The sequence below is a fragment of the Macrosteles quadrilineatus genome, unplaced genomic scaffold (assembly GCF_028750875.1).
Source record: "Macrosteles quadrilineatus isolate MER2022 unplaced genomic scaffold, UCM_ALF_1.0 Scaffold_2__2_contigs__length_208266976, whole genome shotgun sequence".
NCBI lineage: Eukaryota > Metazoa > Arthropoda > Insecta > Hemiptera > Cicadellidae > Macrosteles > Macrosteles quadrilineatus.
Genome location: NW_026542595.1, coordinates 82,856,572 through 82,869,806, shown reverse-complemented (window position 1 = coordinate 82,869,806; position 13,235 = coordinate 82,856,572). Strand labels below are relative to the sequence as shown.

At 38.2% G+C, this 13,235-nt stretch overlaps 2 protein-coding genes across 2 annotated transcripts in view; one reads left to right on the top strand and one right to left on the bottom strand.

Annotated features, from left to right (window-relative positions):
• Positions 1-13,235, bottom strand: part of LOC128985585 (uncharacterized) — a 153,805-nt gene that overhangs the window by 62,519 nt on the left and 78,051 nt on the right. The gene's annotated exons all lie outside the window — the stretch shown is intronic.
• LOC128984511 (uncharacterized) lies at positions 1,203-1,571 on the top strand. The gene has a single exon (XM_054403842.1). It carries the CDS (start codon positions 1,203-1,205, stop codon positions 1,569-1,571), a length of 369 nt encoding a protein of 122 aa, XP_054259817.1.

Genomic DNA, 13,235 nt, shown 5'->3' with positions numbered 1-13,235 from the left:
CAAGAACTACTCGGGGTTGCCCCCAGGGTGGGGTTCTCTCTCCCATCCTTTGGAATTTGGTAGCAGACGACCTTATAAGGACCCTCAATGAATGTTGGGTTTTCGCCTTAGGTTACGCTGATGATGTTGCAATCCTTGTGGTTGGAAAGTTCCACGGAACCATAACTGACCTTATGAATAGAGCTTTAAGGGTGGTGGACCGTTGGTGTCAGAAAGTTTGGCTCTCTATTAATCCCAGGAAATTTGTAATGGTACCCTTCACAAGAAGGAGGAAACTGGATGGGATCGGCCCACTAAGACTGCAGGGCACTGAAATAGAGCTGCAGAATCAGGTGTAGTATCTAGGTGTAATTTTGGACAGATCACTTCATTTGGGACCTCATCTTCAAAAAGTTATTGAGCGTGGCAAGTGGTACCTTATGGCATGCAGGCGGATGGTAAGTAGAAAATGGGGGTTACAGCCCAGACTTTTGCACTGGCTGTATGTATCTGTTGTCCGACCCGCCCTCACATATGGTTCGCTTGTGTGGTGGCCAAAGATGGAATCTACTGCAGCTGTCAAAGCTTTAGCAGGAGTTCAGAGGTTTGCTCTTATAATGATAACTGGGGCAGTAAGTAGCTGTCCTGGAGCAGCTCTAGATTGTCTGCTTGATATGCTACCTATCTGTTGTATTATTATATATATCACTGTAATCTAGTGATAAAGATGTAGCCTAATGGATTGGTACATTGCTTTGTACATAGGCTAATACGTTTTGTAATGTTGGTAATCCTGCTGTCGGTTGCTAAATGTTTTGATGTACTGTTGTGTAAAGAAATGACTGGTGTGGTGTCTCAAATATAATCCGTTTATATCTTAAAGTGTTTTAATGTTCTACCACAGTTCACACGACTAAAATTACCAAGTGGTCATGGACCCAGCATGAAGATACTAAAAAAGTTATTTTATGGAAGTTTAAGTCGTGAATAACCCATAGTCAAAAAGTGAGGTTATGCAGTCACATTGCTTGAACTGAAGTGAGGTTGAGGTTATGCAGTTAAATTGCTTGACAGTGCCAGTAAGTTCGTTTTTGGAATTAAAATTGTGAAATTATATACTCACAATGGATCCAATGAAATCTATTATTGATAAATTGGATGGACAGCACAATTGGACTGATTGGAAATTTCAGATTAAAATTCAGTTACAAGTGAACAATGTCATGAATGCAGTTGAAAATAAGTTTGAACTCCCGGAGAAACCTCCTGATACGGAAAGTGAAAAAGTTCATAAAGAATACGAGAAGACAGTGCTAGCCTTAAACAAAAGTGAGTTTGTAGCTCAAAACCTTATCGTAAGCTCAATAAGTAGCCAGGTGAGGCAGCTTATAAACATGTGCACTTCAGCGAAGGACATGTGGGACAAACTACACAGTGTTTTTGTACAACAGACAGAACAACGCCAGGAAAGATTGTTTAATGAGTTTTTTTGTATAAAAATGAAGGACAGTAATGACAGTGTTGCTAAACACATATCAAAACTCGATAAACTGTGGACGGAATTGCAAGATGAAACCTGGAAAGAAGACTAGGTAAAATTGCCTGAATCACTCTTTTTGAACAGAATACTTAATACTCTGCCTAATGATTACTTTGAGTTTTTAAACGCTTGGGAATCAATGCCTAAAGATCAGAGAAATTTAAAGAATCTCTGTGAGAGGCTGTGTATAGTGGAGAACAGGCTGTTCGAGAAGGATGTGCAGAAGCGACAACAGCTCTTGCTGCCAAGACTAAGTTCAAAAGAAATTATGGATATAGGCCTAAGCCTAATGAATTGGCTACTATGAATAGTAAACCCACGAATCAAAGCGGACCAAAATGTTTTGCCTGTGGCAAGTTTGGACATATTTAAAAGAACTGCTATTCTCTCAATAAGAATAAAGTTGATAGGCCTACAAAAAGAAGTGAAAGTCAAAATGTGGACAGAAATAAAAGTGAATCTCTGTTAACTGTCTTATCTGTAAGTTGTGATAAGAAAAATTGGGTTGTCGACTCTGCTCATATGACTCCCAGGAAAGAGAATTTTGTAGATCTTAAATTAGAGAAAAGTCTTAAAGTCACTGTGGCTAATAATCAAACAATTCAATCACAACCCAGATAGCATGCAAGCTTTCTGTAAACATGGGTTTGGTGTGTTTTTCGTTCGTTATTGAAAGTATGCATAGGAAGTTTGGCGAAAACTTGTTTTTGCTTCCCGTGAAAGTCTTCTGAAGCTTATTTGCTGTAAGTTTGCAGAAACGTTGCCTGTTGCCGCCTAGCGCTACGACCAGGTGCGGGATAAAAGTGAAACTCTTCAAATAGTTCACGATGGCTCCGCACTTGTTCGTGTAGCGCTATGCGGCAACAGGCATAGTTTCTACAAACTTACAGCAAATAAGTTTCAGAAGACTTTCACGGGAAGCAAAAACAAGTTTTCGCCAAACTTCCAATCCATACTTTCGAACGAAAAACCCACCAAACGCATGGGTGCAGGCGGACATTGTTTCGTTTTTTTTAATCGGCAGCCTTTTGTGGAGAGACTAACCATCAGTACTGAAGCTCGAATTTATGAGGCGCATGATAGGAATAACTTTGGAAATACTCATCGTTAAATGATTATTTTAGTTTACAAGTGAAAACATTGTAAAAAAATAAAATAAACAAATACTGAATCATGTTTTGTATTTGGATAAGACAAACCCACAGAGATAACTACTCATCAGATGAACCAGAAACTTACTACCGTATCTATATTCAGTCTTCATTCCCTTTTTGGACTATTTTTTGCAACAGCTTGATGTACGATTTCTCAACCGGCGAAGGTTGTTGGAGTCCCTACAGTTTCTTCTCCCACATCACTGTTGCTCTCTTGGTGATAACGAAATTCAAGACATATTAGATAAAATAACAGAGTTTTGGCCTAACGAAACAGAAGGTTACAGTGGAAGTTTTCATGCAGAGTTGATCACGTGGAGGAGAAAATGGTTAGAATGTGAGAGCAAGAAACCAAAATATTTTATATCGAGCTTGAATTAATGTGACAAGCACATATTTCCATTTCTGCACAAGATTTTGAAAATTGGTGCCACTATTCCTGTCACAACTGCGACATGTGAGCGTTCGTTTTCAACTCTTAGAAGAGTGAAATCCTTCTTGAGAAGTACCACAGGACAAGAGCGACCAAGGCCCGCTTTCCCCAAATCACGCTTAACTTGAGCTAGTTTAAAATTAAGCTTGAGCTTAAGCCTTAGTTCGTTTTCTCCATGTCCACGGATAAAAGGTTTAGTTTAAGCGCCGGTTTGTCTTGGTTGGCTACCCTGTTTGTTTTGTTTTCTTGTGGATTGCATTAAATCAGCTGTCAAAAGTTATGTTTATGTTGTATTAAATATTAAATGAGAGGTTAGGATATAAAGATAGTGTTATAACTTCTGCCGAGGTTTCACTACATTATTAAAGCTCAATTTAATATTTCATTAGTAATTCATCTTGGTTATCTTTTTTTAAGTTTTTTTTAGTTTAGTAGAAGAATCTGAAGTGATGGAAGAATCTAAAGACATGAAAAGAAGTAAAAACTTCAAAGATAGTGAGGTGGATCTGTTATTGAGTTTGGTGGATATGAAGAAAGGTGTATTAGAAAATAAAAAGACAGACAGTATTACATTTAAAGAAAAAGAAGCTGCCTGGAGAGAAATTGAGAAAGACTTCAACATGAACAGTGGAATTTTCTATAGGGACACAAAAACTCTGAAGAAGAAATATGAAAATTTGAAGAAAAATGCTAAACGTAAGTTTGCTGACGAGAAGAAGTATGTTTTGGGGACTGGTGGTGGTCCCAGCCAGGTATCTGAGGTGACAGATATAGATTTCCGTATTAGGGACATAGTTGGCGAGGTAGCCATACATGGAAAAAAGTCATCTTTTGACTCTGATGCTGGATTAGAAGTTCAGGATGAAGAAGACTTTGATGTCCTAAACTTACCAGTCCTATATGAAGACGACTTACATCAGAATACATCAGAATACTTGCAGACAACAGTCATTGGCACTGGCAGCCTTCCTGCAGATAGCCAGAGCAATGTTGTATGCCTAGACTCTAGTAGGCCTGGTACAAGCTGTGGCAAGCTCAAGATTGATAGAAGTCTGTTAAAATGTTCACCATCTAATGACAATAAAAGCATTGGCCTAGTCAAAACAACTCCAAAACAAACACCTTCTGAGGAAACTGGCTTTGATCAAACATTTTCCATCAAAAACTTGCGGACCAAAACATCGTCAACTATTGCATTTCGAAAGAAAAAGGCGGCTCATCCACTAGACAATACTGTAGCGGGTAAGAAGATTGATTTGCTCACCATAGCTAAGCAAGAGCTTATCGAGCTACAAAAGAAGTGTCTGGAACAACAAATGCGTTTTCAAGAGCAGGAACATGAACTGCGAACAAAGTGTATGAGGGAGGAACATAAAAAAAATTAACTTACTGGATTTGCAAATCAAGAAAGAAGAATTGGCCTTAAACAAGTTTTCAAGTTCAGTGTAGTCCCAAAACAACCTGCTTAGGCTTAATAGGTGTTAAATTCATTTGTCTTGTTCACGTAATTATGTTTAAAGCACAGTATAAATATCTTTAGGCTAATTTTAGTAGTTGTCTTTCGCAGTCTTTGTTTAGCCTAAGTTATCTGGTAAATACAATTTATATTCAAAACTAAAGCTGATTTGTTCTCTTTTTCAGTCCACACATTTCATATGTAATATATTTCATAATAACTATGACAAAAAGTTATAGGCAACACAATTAATTATTATAACAACATATTTATTAAGGAAGACTTTTGATATAAAATATTATATTTAAAACAGTTTCAGAACTAAACACAAAATATAGTAGCGCTACATAGCCTTAAACAAGGGCAATTTTGTAACGTTGCTAGTAATGTTTAAAACAAGGGGAAATCGGACTGATCACCCGATAGGAATTATTGCCGTTTGGAGGGACGCCTTCAACTGCCCCAATACACAATATTACTAGTAGGTCTTGCAATTGCCGCCTCTCCACTGAAGGAGCAAGATAAATTCAATCTGTAGCCAAGGGAGCTACACGTGCCGACCATCAGTAGCCCTCAGGTTTCAGGTTGTCACTAATTTCATCTCATCCAACAAAAAGTCAATATTTTAGAGAAGACCCCTGAAATAACCTGAAATCAAATTATTCCGAGTTATAAGATTTGTGTCTCGAACGGTAAGTCTTCTGTTCTGTGGTTGTCCTTGAGGTAGTTGGTGAAACACAACTGCTTCGAGAGCTTCAATGGCATTCATGGCTTCTTCATTGACTTCGGGGACATCTTCTCGTTCTTGTATGCAAATATTATGCAGAACAGCACAAGCAACAATGATACTTTCAACTCTATCTATCTTGAGTCGAATTCCTAGGGCCAAAGCAGGAAACCTTCTTTTCAAAACGCCAAAGCAACGTTCTATGGGATTCCTCGTCCTTACTTGTGACTCTTGGAATAATCTTTCCTCTGGAGTATTCACTACCTCTAATGGGGTTATCAAAAAATTTGTGCAACCATAACCACTGTCACCTACCAAAACATGGTTCCCATAAACATTGCTTTCCAAGTCTTTCTTTACTTTAGAAGAGTTAAAAATATGTGAGTCGTGAGTTGACCCGGGCCACCTAGCAACAATGTTCCGCAAGGACAATGAAGAGTCACAAATTCCCTGTACATTCATTGTAAAAATGCCTTTCCGATTTCTATATAATTCGGCATTTTCACCACCAGGTGACTGAATTTTTATGTGTGTGCAGTCCAATGCCCCTACACATTTAGGAAATCGAGCCTTCTCATAAAATCCACTTGAAACTTTCTGTATTTCCTCATGCTCAACTGGCATTTTGATTACCTGAGGACAGAGCTCAGCTAGAGCAATGGACACTTGCTTAACCACTTTACTGGCTGTTGAGTAGTGAATGCCACCTAACTCGGCTATGTTAATTAAGAATGTCCCTGATGCAAAAAAACGTAAAGTTGTTAACACTTTCACTGCTGGAGACAATGCACGGTTTTTGTCCGTACGTGAAGATATTCTATTTTGTATCATTTCAATAATAATATTGGCTGTTCTTTTGTGAATTCGAAATCTGTCAAAGAAATCCAGTTCTTCCCACTTTTCAAAATGGTCAGTTCTAAGCCTGAAAATAGTTGGGCCCCTATTTCTCGGTAAAATGGCATAAAAATCTTCATCTTCAACTTCACCTATAACTTCCAATATTTCTTTCATTATAGCGTAATAATTAAATTTCAAACAGAATCTACTAGTTATTGAGAATAAAAATCTATTTGACAAGAAACAATTTTAGGGTTATATTATTGTAAAACACAAACACACCAGCTGTTCTTCTTCTTCCATGCTGAGCTTAAATTAAGCCTTGAGTTAAACCTACTGTACAGGTGGCTTTAAAATGTTCTTCGGCTTAAGCCTCATTCAAAGAGTGGGGAAAGTCAATATTGAGCTTAAGCTGTTACTTAAGCTATACATCTAGCTTAAGCGGTGTTGGGGAAAGCGGCCCTGAATGGCTTGGCACTGATGTCAATACACCGTGATGTTCCTCTGAACCCAGAAGAAATCCGTAACAAGCTAGCACGCAATAAATCAAGAGGCCTTAATTTGATTTTATAATAATTTGTAGTAAAAGTTTAAACAGGCAAGGAAAGTTTCTTCATATTGAATTTAGCACAAACAATTGTATTAAATTGTACTTTTTCTACTTCAAATAAAAACATATGATTTTATGTTATTCGATGTGTGCATTACTTTCATTTCCCCGTGCAGCTTATCAGCATTATATCTCTCAATGTCTCTCTACATATTTTTTTATATACTTAAATGCGCTATGCATTTTTAAGGTATAGGCCTACTTAAAAAATTATCCCCCCCCTGTTGTATTATAGTGTTATATACCATATTATATTTATTCTTTGTCTTAGCTAGGCTATGTGATTTGTTGTGTTGGTAACACTGTTTGGATAAGATTGATCATCAACCACTAACCACTTCCGTTTATGCTAGATTAGATTATGACCATATTATGACGATGTTGTGTGCTGTGACTTAATCTAAATAAATCCAGTTAATTGATCTAAACTGTGTGAGTATTTCAATACCTAGTAACAATCCAACATGGTGGCAGCGAAAAAACAAACTTAAAAAGAACATTGTGCGATATGATGTGCAGTGTGTGTGTGTCTCCAGTGTTTAACCTCACATCAAGGTTAGGTTTCGAAAAACCATGAGACTAAAATGTAGATTTAGCTACCTAATTTCAAAGTTTTAGTCGTGATACCTAAGATCACTAGGATTATTAAATATAACCTAAGTTATATAATAAAATTACAGACTTAAGCTGTAAAATGGAGTTCAGACCCGCTAATCCTATGTCCCTAAGTGGGAACCTCAGCGATAACTTCAAGAGATTCAAGCAGAGTTTTACCATTTTTATGAAGGCTTCTGGACACAAAACCAAGACCTCTGAAATAAAGTGTGCAATGCTACTTAACCTAATTGGGGAAGAAGGAGTCGATCTTTTCTACACGTTTGATTTATCGGAAGAAGAAAGAAAGGACTTTGATAAAGTCATCAGTGTGAACCGCGCTCTCGTGCCTGCACCCAGGCCAACGACTTGGAAGCGTGAATCAATGTGCAGGCCCGAGGAGCGGCCCACCAAAAAAAAAACAAACAAGCTGAGAACCATGGATGGAGGTTCAAGAACAACACGCCATTTGAGAGACACGAGCTGTAATAAACAATTTAAATGCACAACAACAATAATACATGAAACTCTCAATGAACTTTAAATAATTTAGTTACCAGTCTGGCCTACTAACTTACAGTTATTTCTTTTATTATTCAAAATAGGCTAATTTCTGTAAAAAGTAATTTAATAAGTTTTTTTTTACTAAAAAATATTATAAAAATGCAACAGTAAATATATATCTCTTTCTTTCAATAAACCCATTTGATCTGGTAACAATTTAACATTTAGGGGCCCCAAAATAAATGCTCTTGAAAATAATTTTTTTGTGTAAATTTTCATAAAGACAATTGAATAAATATATATATATATATATATATTTTTTTTTTTACAATAAATAGGCTTTAAATCTTTAACAGTAACATAAAAATCTAAACATTAATTAACGATAAATAACCATAATAGGAACTTGCGGTAAGGTGGTAACTGTTCTAGGGCATTTCAGTCGCTTGGTGGAGGGGCGATGAAACCGGACAGAGAGGGAGCATCCCAGAGTCCGAAAGAATGGCACCAAATTGGAGAAAGTTTCTCTGCCATCGGTGAATGGTCCATCTCCTGGGCCCCAAAAGGCGCGCTGGGCGCTCTTAATTTACTCCATAACAGACAAAATCTTCACCAAGATGAAATTAAAGGCAAAAAGCAAGTAAAGCATGCAACAAAAAATAAGATGCCAATCGATGAAAATTTATGCCGATGCAGCACACTTGACAATCTCGGAGCCTCTGACACTTGGCGGTGGGAGCAAGAAGAACAAGGCACAGCCTTGTTGAGGGTCGTGGGAAGTAACAAATCGAAACACTAAACTAACCTACTATACAAAAACACTAGGACCGTTGAATATGAGTCGTGACATTCGCCGGTGGAATTAGTCACGGCTCAAGTGCATTCGAAGACTACGCCAGTCCTAAAAGCAATGTCGTAATGGAAAGATTCAAGTTTAATATGAGGAGGCAAGCACCGGGGGAACCTTTAACAAACTTTCTAACCGATTTGAAGAGACTGATAAAATCGTGCGAGTTTGGTGATCAACAGGACAGTTTACTGAGGGATCGAATGATTCTGGGCATTGCCGACAAAGGGCTTCAAGAAAGGATGCTAAGGGAGGTAGACTTGAGTCTGGAGAAGATTGTCAAACTATGCAGAGCTACAGAGATGGGCAGAGAGCAGGCTAAGGAGCTGCAGGGTCAGAATTCAGGAGTCGACGCAGTGAGAAGTCGTCCAGGACATTCTGCGAAGCAAGAAATGTCAAGTACCGGTAGGCTTAGCTTTAGTTACTACAGTGGACCTAATAAAAACTCAAACCTAAATTATAAACCTAAGTAAAAGGCTAAGTTAAAACTGTAAAAGTAAAGAAGTTGCGAGAAATATATTTATCGTGACGATAATATTATTTTATCTAGACTAACGTTCAGTTAGTTAAAATGCAATTGCCAACGTGATAAAATACATAACTTTAACTTAACTTATGATAGGTTAGGGGAAAATGAAAAGTCAATGGTAAGTTAAGTGAACAAAGGGCATGCTTTATACATTAAAAAAAAAGAAGGGTTACAGAAGATGACATGCAAGCTGACAGGAAATGGTATTAGTTTACAAAATTACTATGCTTAAATAAATTCTTTGCCTTTCCAGCTTTTCTTAGTAGCAAATATGAGACTAGAAGGACAGGATGAGTCATGGAATGTGTACTATGGAATTTGGGAAGAGGCTAATCTCGCCAGTCACCCTCTGGAATGTTTCTCAGTAGGGGAAACATACCTGTCGAGATTAGCCCCTTCCCACATTCCATATTACACATTCCATGACTCACCCTGCCCTTCTAGTCTCATATTTGCAACTAAGGATGCCTCATCATAGCATGGGTGAAACGTTTGGCTCTGTAAGTTTAACAAGTGTATACACCAATGACGTGGCTTTCACCGGAAAGCCGAGAATTTAGAGATTACGCCGTTATACGAAAAAAGATTGAACAAGGCAAGAACTGAATATACACCTTGGTATCATACATAATAATGTTAAGAGGAAATCATTTTGTATTCTAAAAGAAAAGACCTAACTGAAAATGCAAAAAGTTAAACCACTAAAAAAGTGAAACTAACATAAGAAATGACAGCTTATGTACAAACAGCTTTGCAAAAACATACATAATACAAACATAAGTTAAGTTACTGAACAACAAAATATACAAGTTGATATTTTACATGCAATCAAACACGTTTTAGCCGTGCAAACCCCAAATCTCAAAAGTTATAATAAATTATTCATGCTGCATAAAAATGAAACAACAAAAGACTTGGATGGTGAAAACGTAAAATGGCAGTTGGTTGAAACAATTGACATGCAAAAATGAATGGTTACATTTTAAAACACAGCTAAAGAAAACAAGATACAGTAAGAAAGACTGAATAATAATACACGATAAGTTGGACAGGTTACGTTAAAAGATGTAGAAATGAAACTGTACAACATGCTCAAGCTGTCATCTTATACTAAAATCTTTTCCTTAAAAGTAAAAAAAAACCCCGTCTTTCAACATGTGGGTGGATAGAATTTGGACTATTTCCGAAAGCTCAACTGATTCGTCGATGTCATCTTCCTCTGGCCAAATATACTTGTTTTCTTTTTTCGTAAGAAACTTAACGGTCACTTTTTTGCCGTCAATTCGTTTAATTTGGCCAGTAAAGTTGACTTTCGAAACGTCCACTTCATAGGGCACAACCACCCACGAATTCACGGTCAGTTCTTCCAAGTCCAAATCGGTAAGGTCCACAGGTTCCGAACAATCGTCATCAGACTCACTTCTGTACACTTTCTTCACTCGCTTAACTTCCTTCAGTCTCTTCTTCTCTTCTCTTTCAACTCTTCTTTTTTCATTTTCCCTTTCCTTTTCTTGCTTCTTTTCATCTCTATTTTTTACGAACTCTTTAAAATTGCAGCCAGATACAGTGGAGGGCATAACTTCACACGATTCTGTCTGTGCTTGGTCGCACGGGGAGGGGTTGGAAATATTAGGCACCTCTTAAAGGGTGAGGGAAGATTTGTTGGTGACACGAAGGTTGTGGTTTTCTCTTTGTATGGTGTTGTGGGAACGTCGGGACCAGGTTGGTGTGGCAATGTTGCTGTCGGAGAGGCGCTTGAAGGACAGGGGAGGGAAGGAGGAAAGGCGCTTGAAAGACCAGGGAGGGAAGGAGGAGAGGCGCTTGAAGGACCAGGGAGGGAAGGAGGAGAGGCACTTGAAGGACCAGGGAGGGAAGGAGGAGAGGCGCTTGAAGGACCGGGGAGGGAAGGAGGAGAGACTCTTGAATGACCAGGGAGAGAAGGAGTAGATGCGTATTGAGTTGAGCCTGGTAGTGAAGATGAAGGCGTATGTTCAGATGAAGGGGAGATAATTCTTTCATCAGAAGCGTGCACTACAACGTCCAGTCCCACTCCATCTTCTAAATTCGCGAGAAATGAATCCGTCATCAGAATATTAGAAAATGATAGGTCTAGGTCAACAAAACGGCCATCTTCAGTCGACGATTCTGCGATGACCACGCCGGGAAGTTCTGTTGGAGCTTCTGGTTCGTCGGGATCGGAAGCGTCGTTGGAAAAACCTTCATTTTGCGATTCCGTGTTTTTATTGTTGTCGGACCTTAGCTTTCCTTCCCAAGCCTCTACATCTTCTTTCACTTGCTTCCACACCTCGTACAGACCTTCGTCCCTGAGAAGCACATCCCCTGCAGAGAAGCGTTGGAACCTATCTAATCCAATTTTACTCTCTAAGTAGGCCAGGTTGTTTCTAAGCCCATTTGGTCAGCTTTGAATGAGGTTTGAGCTTGGTTGCTTCTCGCCTTTCTGCTTTAACAGGACGTTAAAGTGGACGTTGTCTGGATTTAAAGTATACAGTCCTTTGGCATGGCAGCCACTTGAAATTGTGGACGTCTTCAGGCTACTGTCCATAACGTGTTTTAGTAGAGAGGCGAACTCATCTTTCCTCATCTTCCTCCCGATATTTTCGAACCTCCACTTGTCCACGCCTTTCTTCCAGGCTGCTTTCAAGGGCCGAAACACAGCAACGTCCATCGGTTGAATTAAATGAGTGGAGTTGGGTTACAATGCCAAAACCTCGATCTGATGCTGCGAGCAAAACTCCGAAAGACTGAGACTCAAATGAGAGCTGTGGCCGTCAATAAAGAGTATTACTGGGAAAGTGATGTTCTCCTTCACCAGCCACGGATAAAAGACATTGGTCACATACTCTCCAAGAACTCCAAATCTTTAATTGATCAGATTTATACCAATTGTACTGACGATTCTATTGATTGCGCTGTTGTAGTGTCAGCCCTCTCAGACCATCATGTCCAGATTGCGACAATCCATGGTCCTAGAATAATAAAATCCTTTGCAAAGTACAAATTTGGTAGAAGATTTGACCAATCAAGCAGAGTCTTATTTAGATATTTACTGGCTTCTGCAGATTGGGAGCAATTATACAACACCAAGGATTTAAACACCAAATTTACAATATTCAATGACCAACTATGCCATTTCCTTGACGTTGCTTTCCCAAATAAATTACAAAAAATTAATAAAATTCAGTCTAAGGGTAAAATCAAACTGGACAAGGAGACAATAAATATGAAAAACCAAATGCTTGATCTTTATGTAGAAACCAAGGACTTAGACTCTAACCACCACCTTCGTCAAAAATACTTGCAGATTAAACGCACTTATAGAAATAAAATATGGCAACAAAAATCAGATATGATTCATGATAGAATAAACCAATCAGATAATAGAAATAAAGCCATCTGGGATACTATTAAAGAAAATCTTCCAAACAAAAGTAGTAATGCAAAAGAAATCAATCTTTATAATGAAAAGGGGGAAATAATTAAAGACCCACAACAAGTTGCTAATGTCTTTAATAATTTTTTTACATCAATTAGTATGCCATCAGATAAGAAAGGCAAGCCAAATCATATAAAACCTATTCCTGATTCCCTTTTTCTTAAGCCAACAAACAAGACCGAAGTAGAAAAGATCATAAAAGAGATGAAAAATAAACGGTCGGCTGGAACAGATGAATTGTCACCAAACCTGTTAAGAGAAGTTGCAGACCTCGTATCTAACCCTCTAGCTAACTTAATCAATGCCTCCTTTGAATGTGGCCAGTTCCCAGATGCCCTGAAAACGTCCATTATCAAGCCACTCCATAAAAAAGGAGATCGCCACCTCTGCGACAACTACAGACCTATAGCCATAACATCATCTATATCTAAGGTATTTGAAAAGATAATAGAATTTTTTACAAAAAATAATATTATTTCAGAGAAGCAATTTGGGTTCACAAAAAAGAACTGATTTGGGTTCACCACAGACGCAATGACTGACCTTATCTCAAATTTAGTAAATTCATTGG

Coding starts and splice junctions, on each gene's coding strand:
- LOC128984511 (XM_054403842.1), top strand. CDS start 1,203: ATGAATGCAGTTGAAAATAAGTTTGAACTCCCGGAGAAACCTCCTGAT.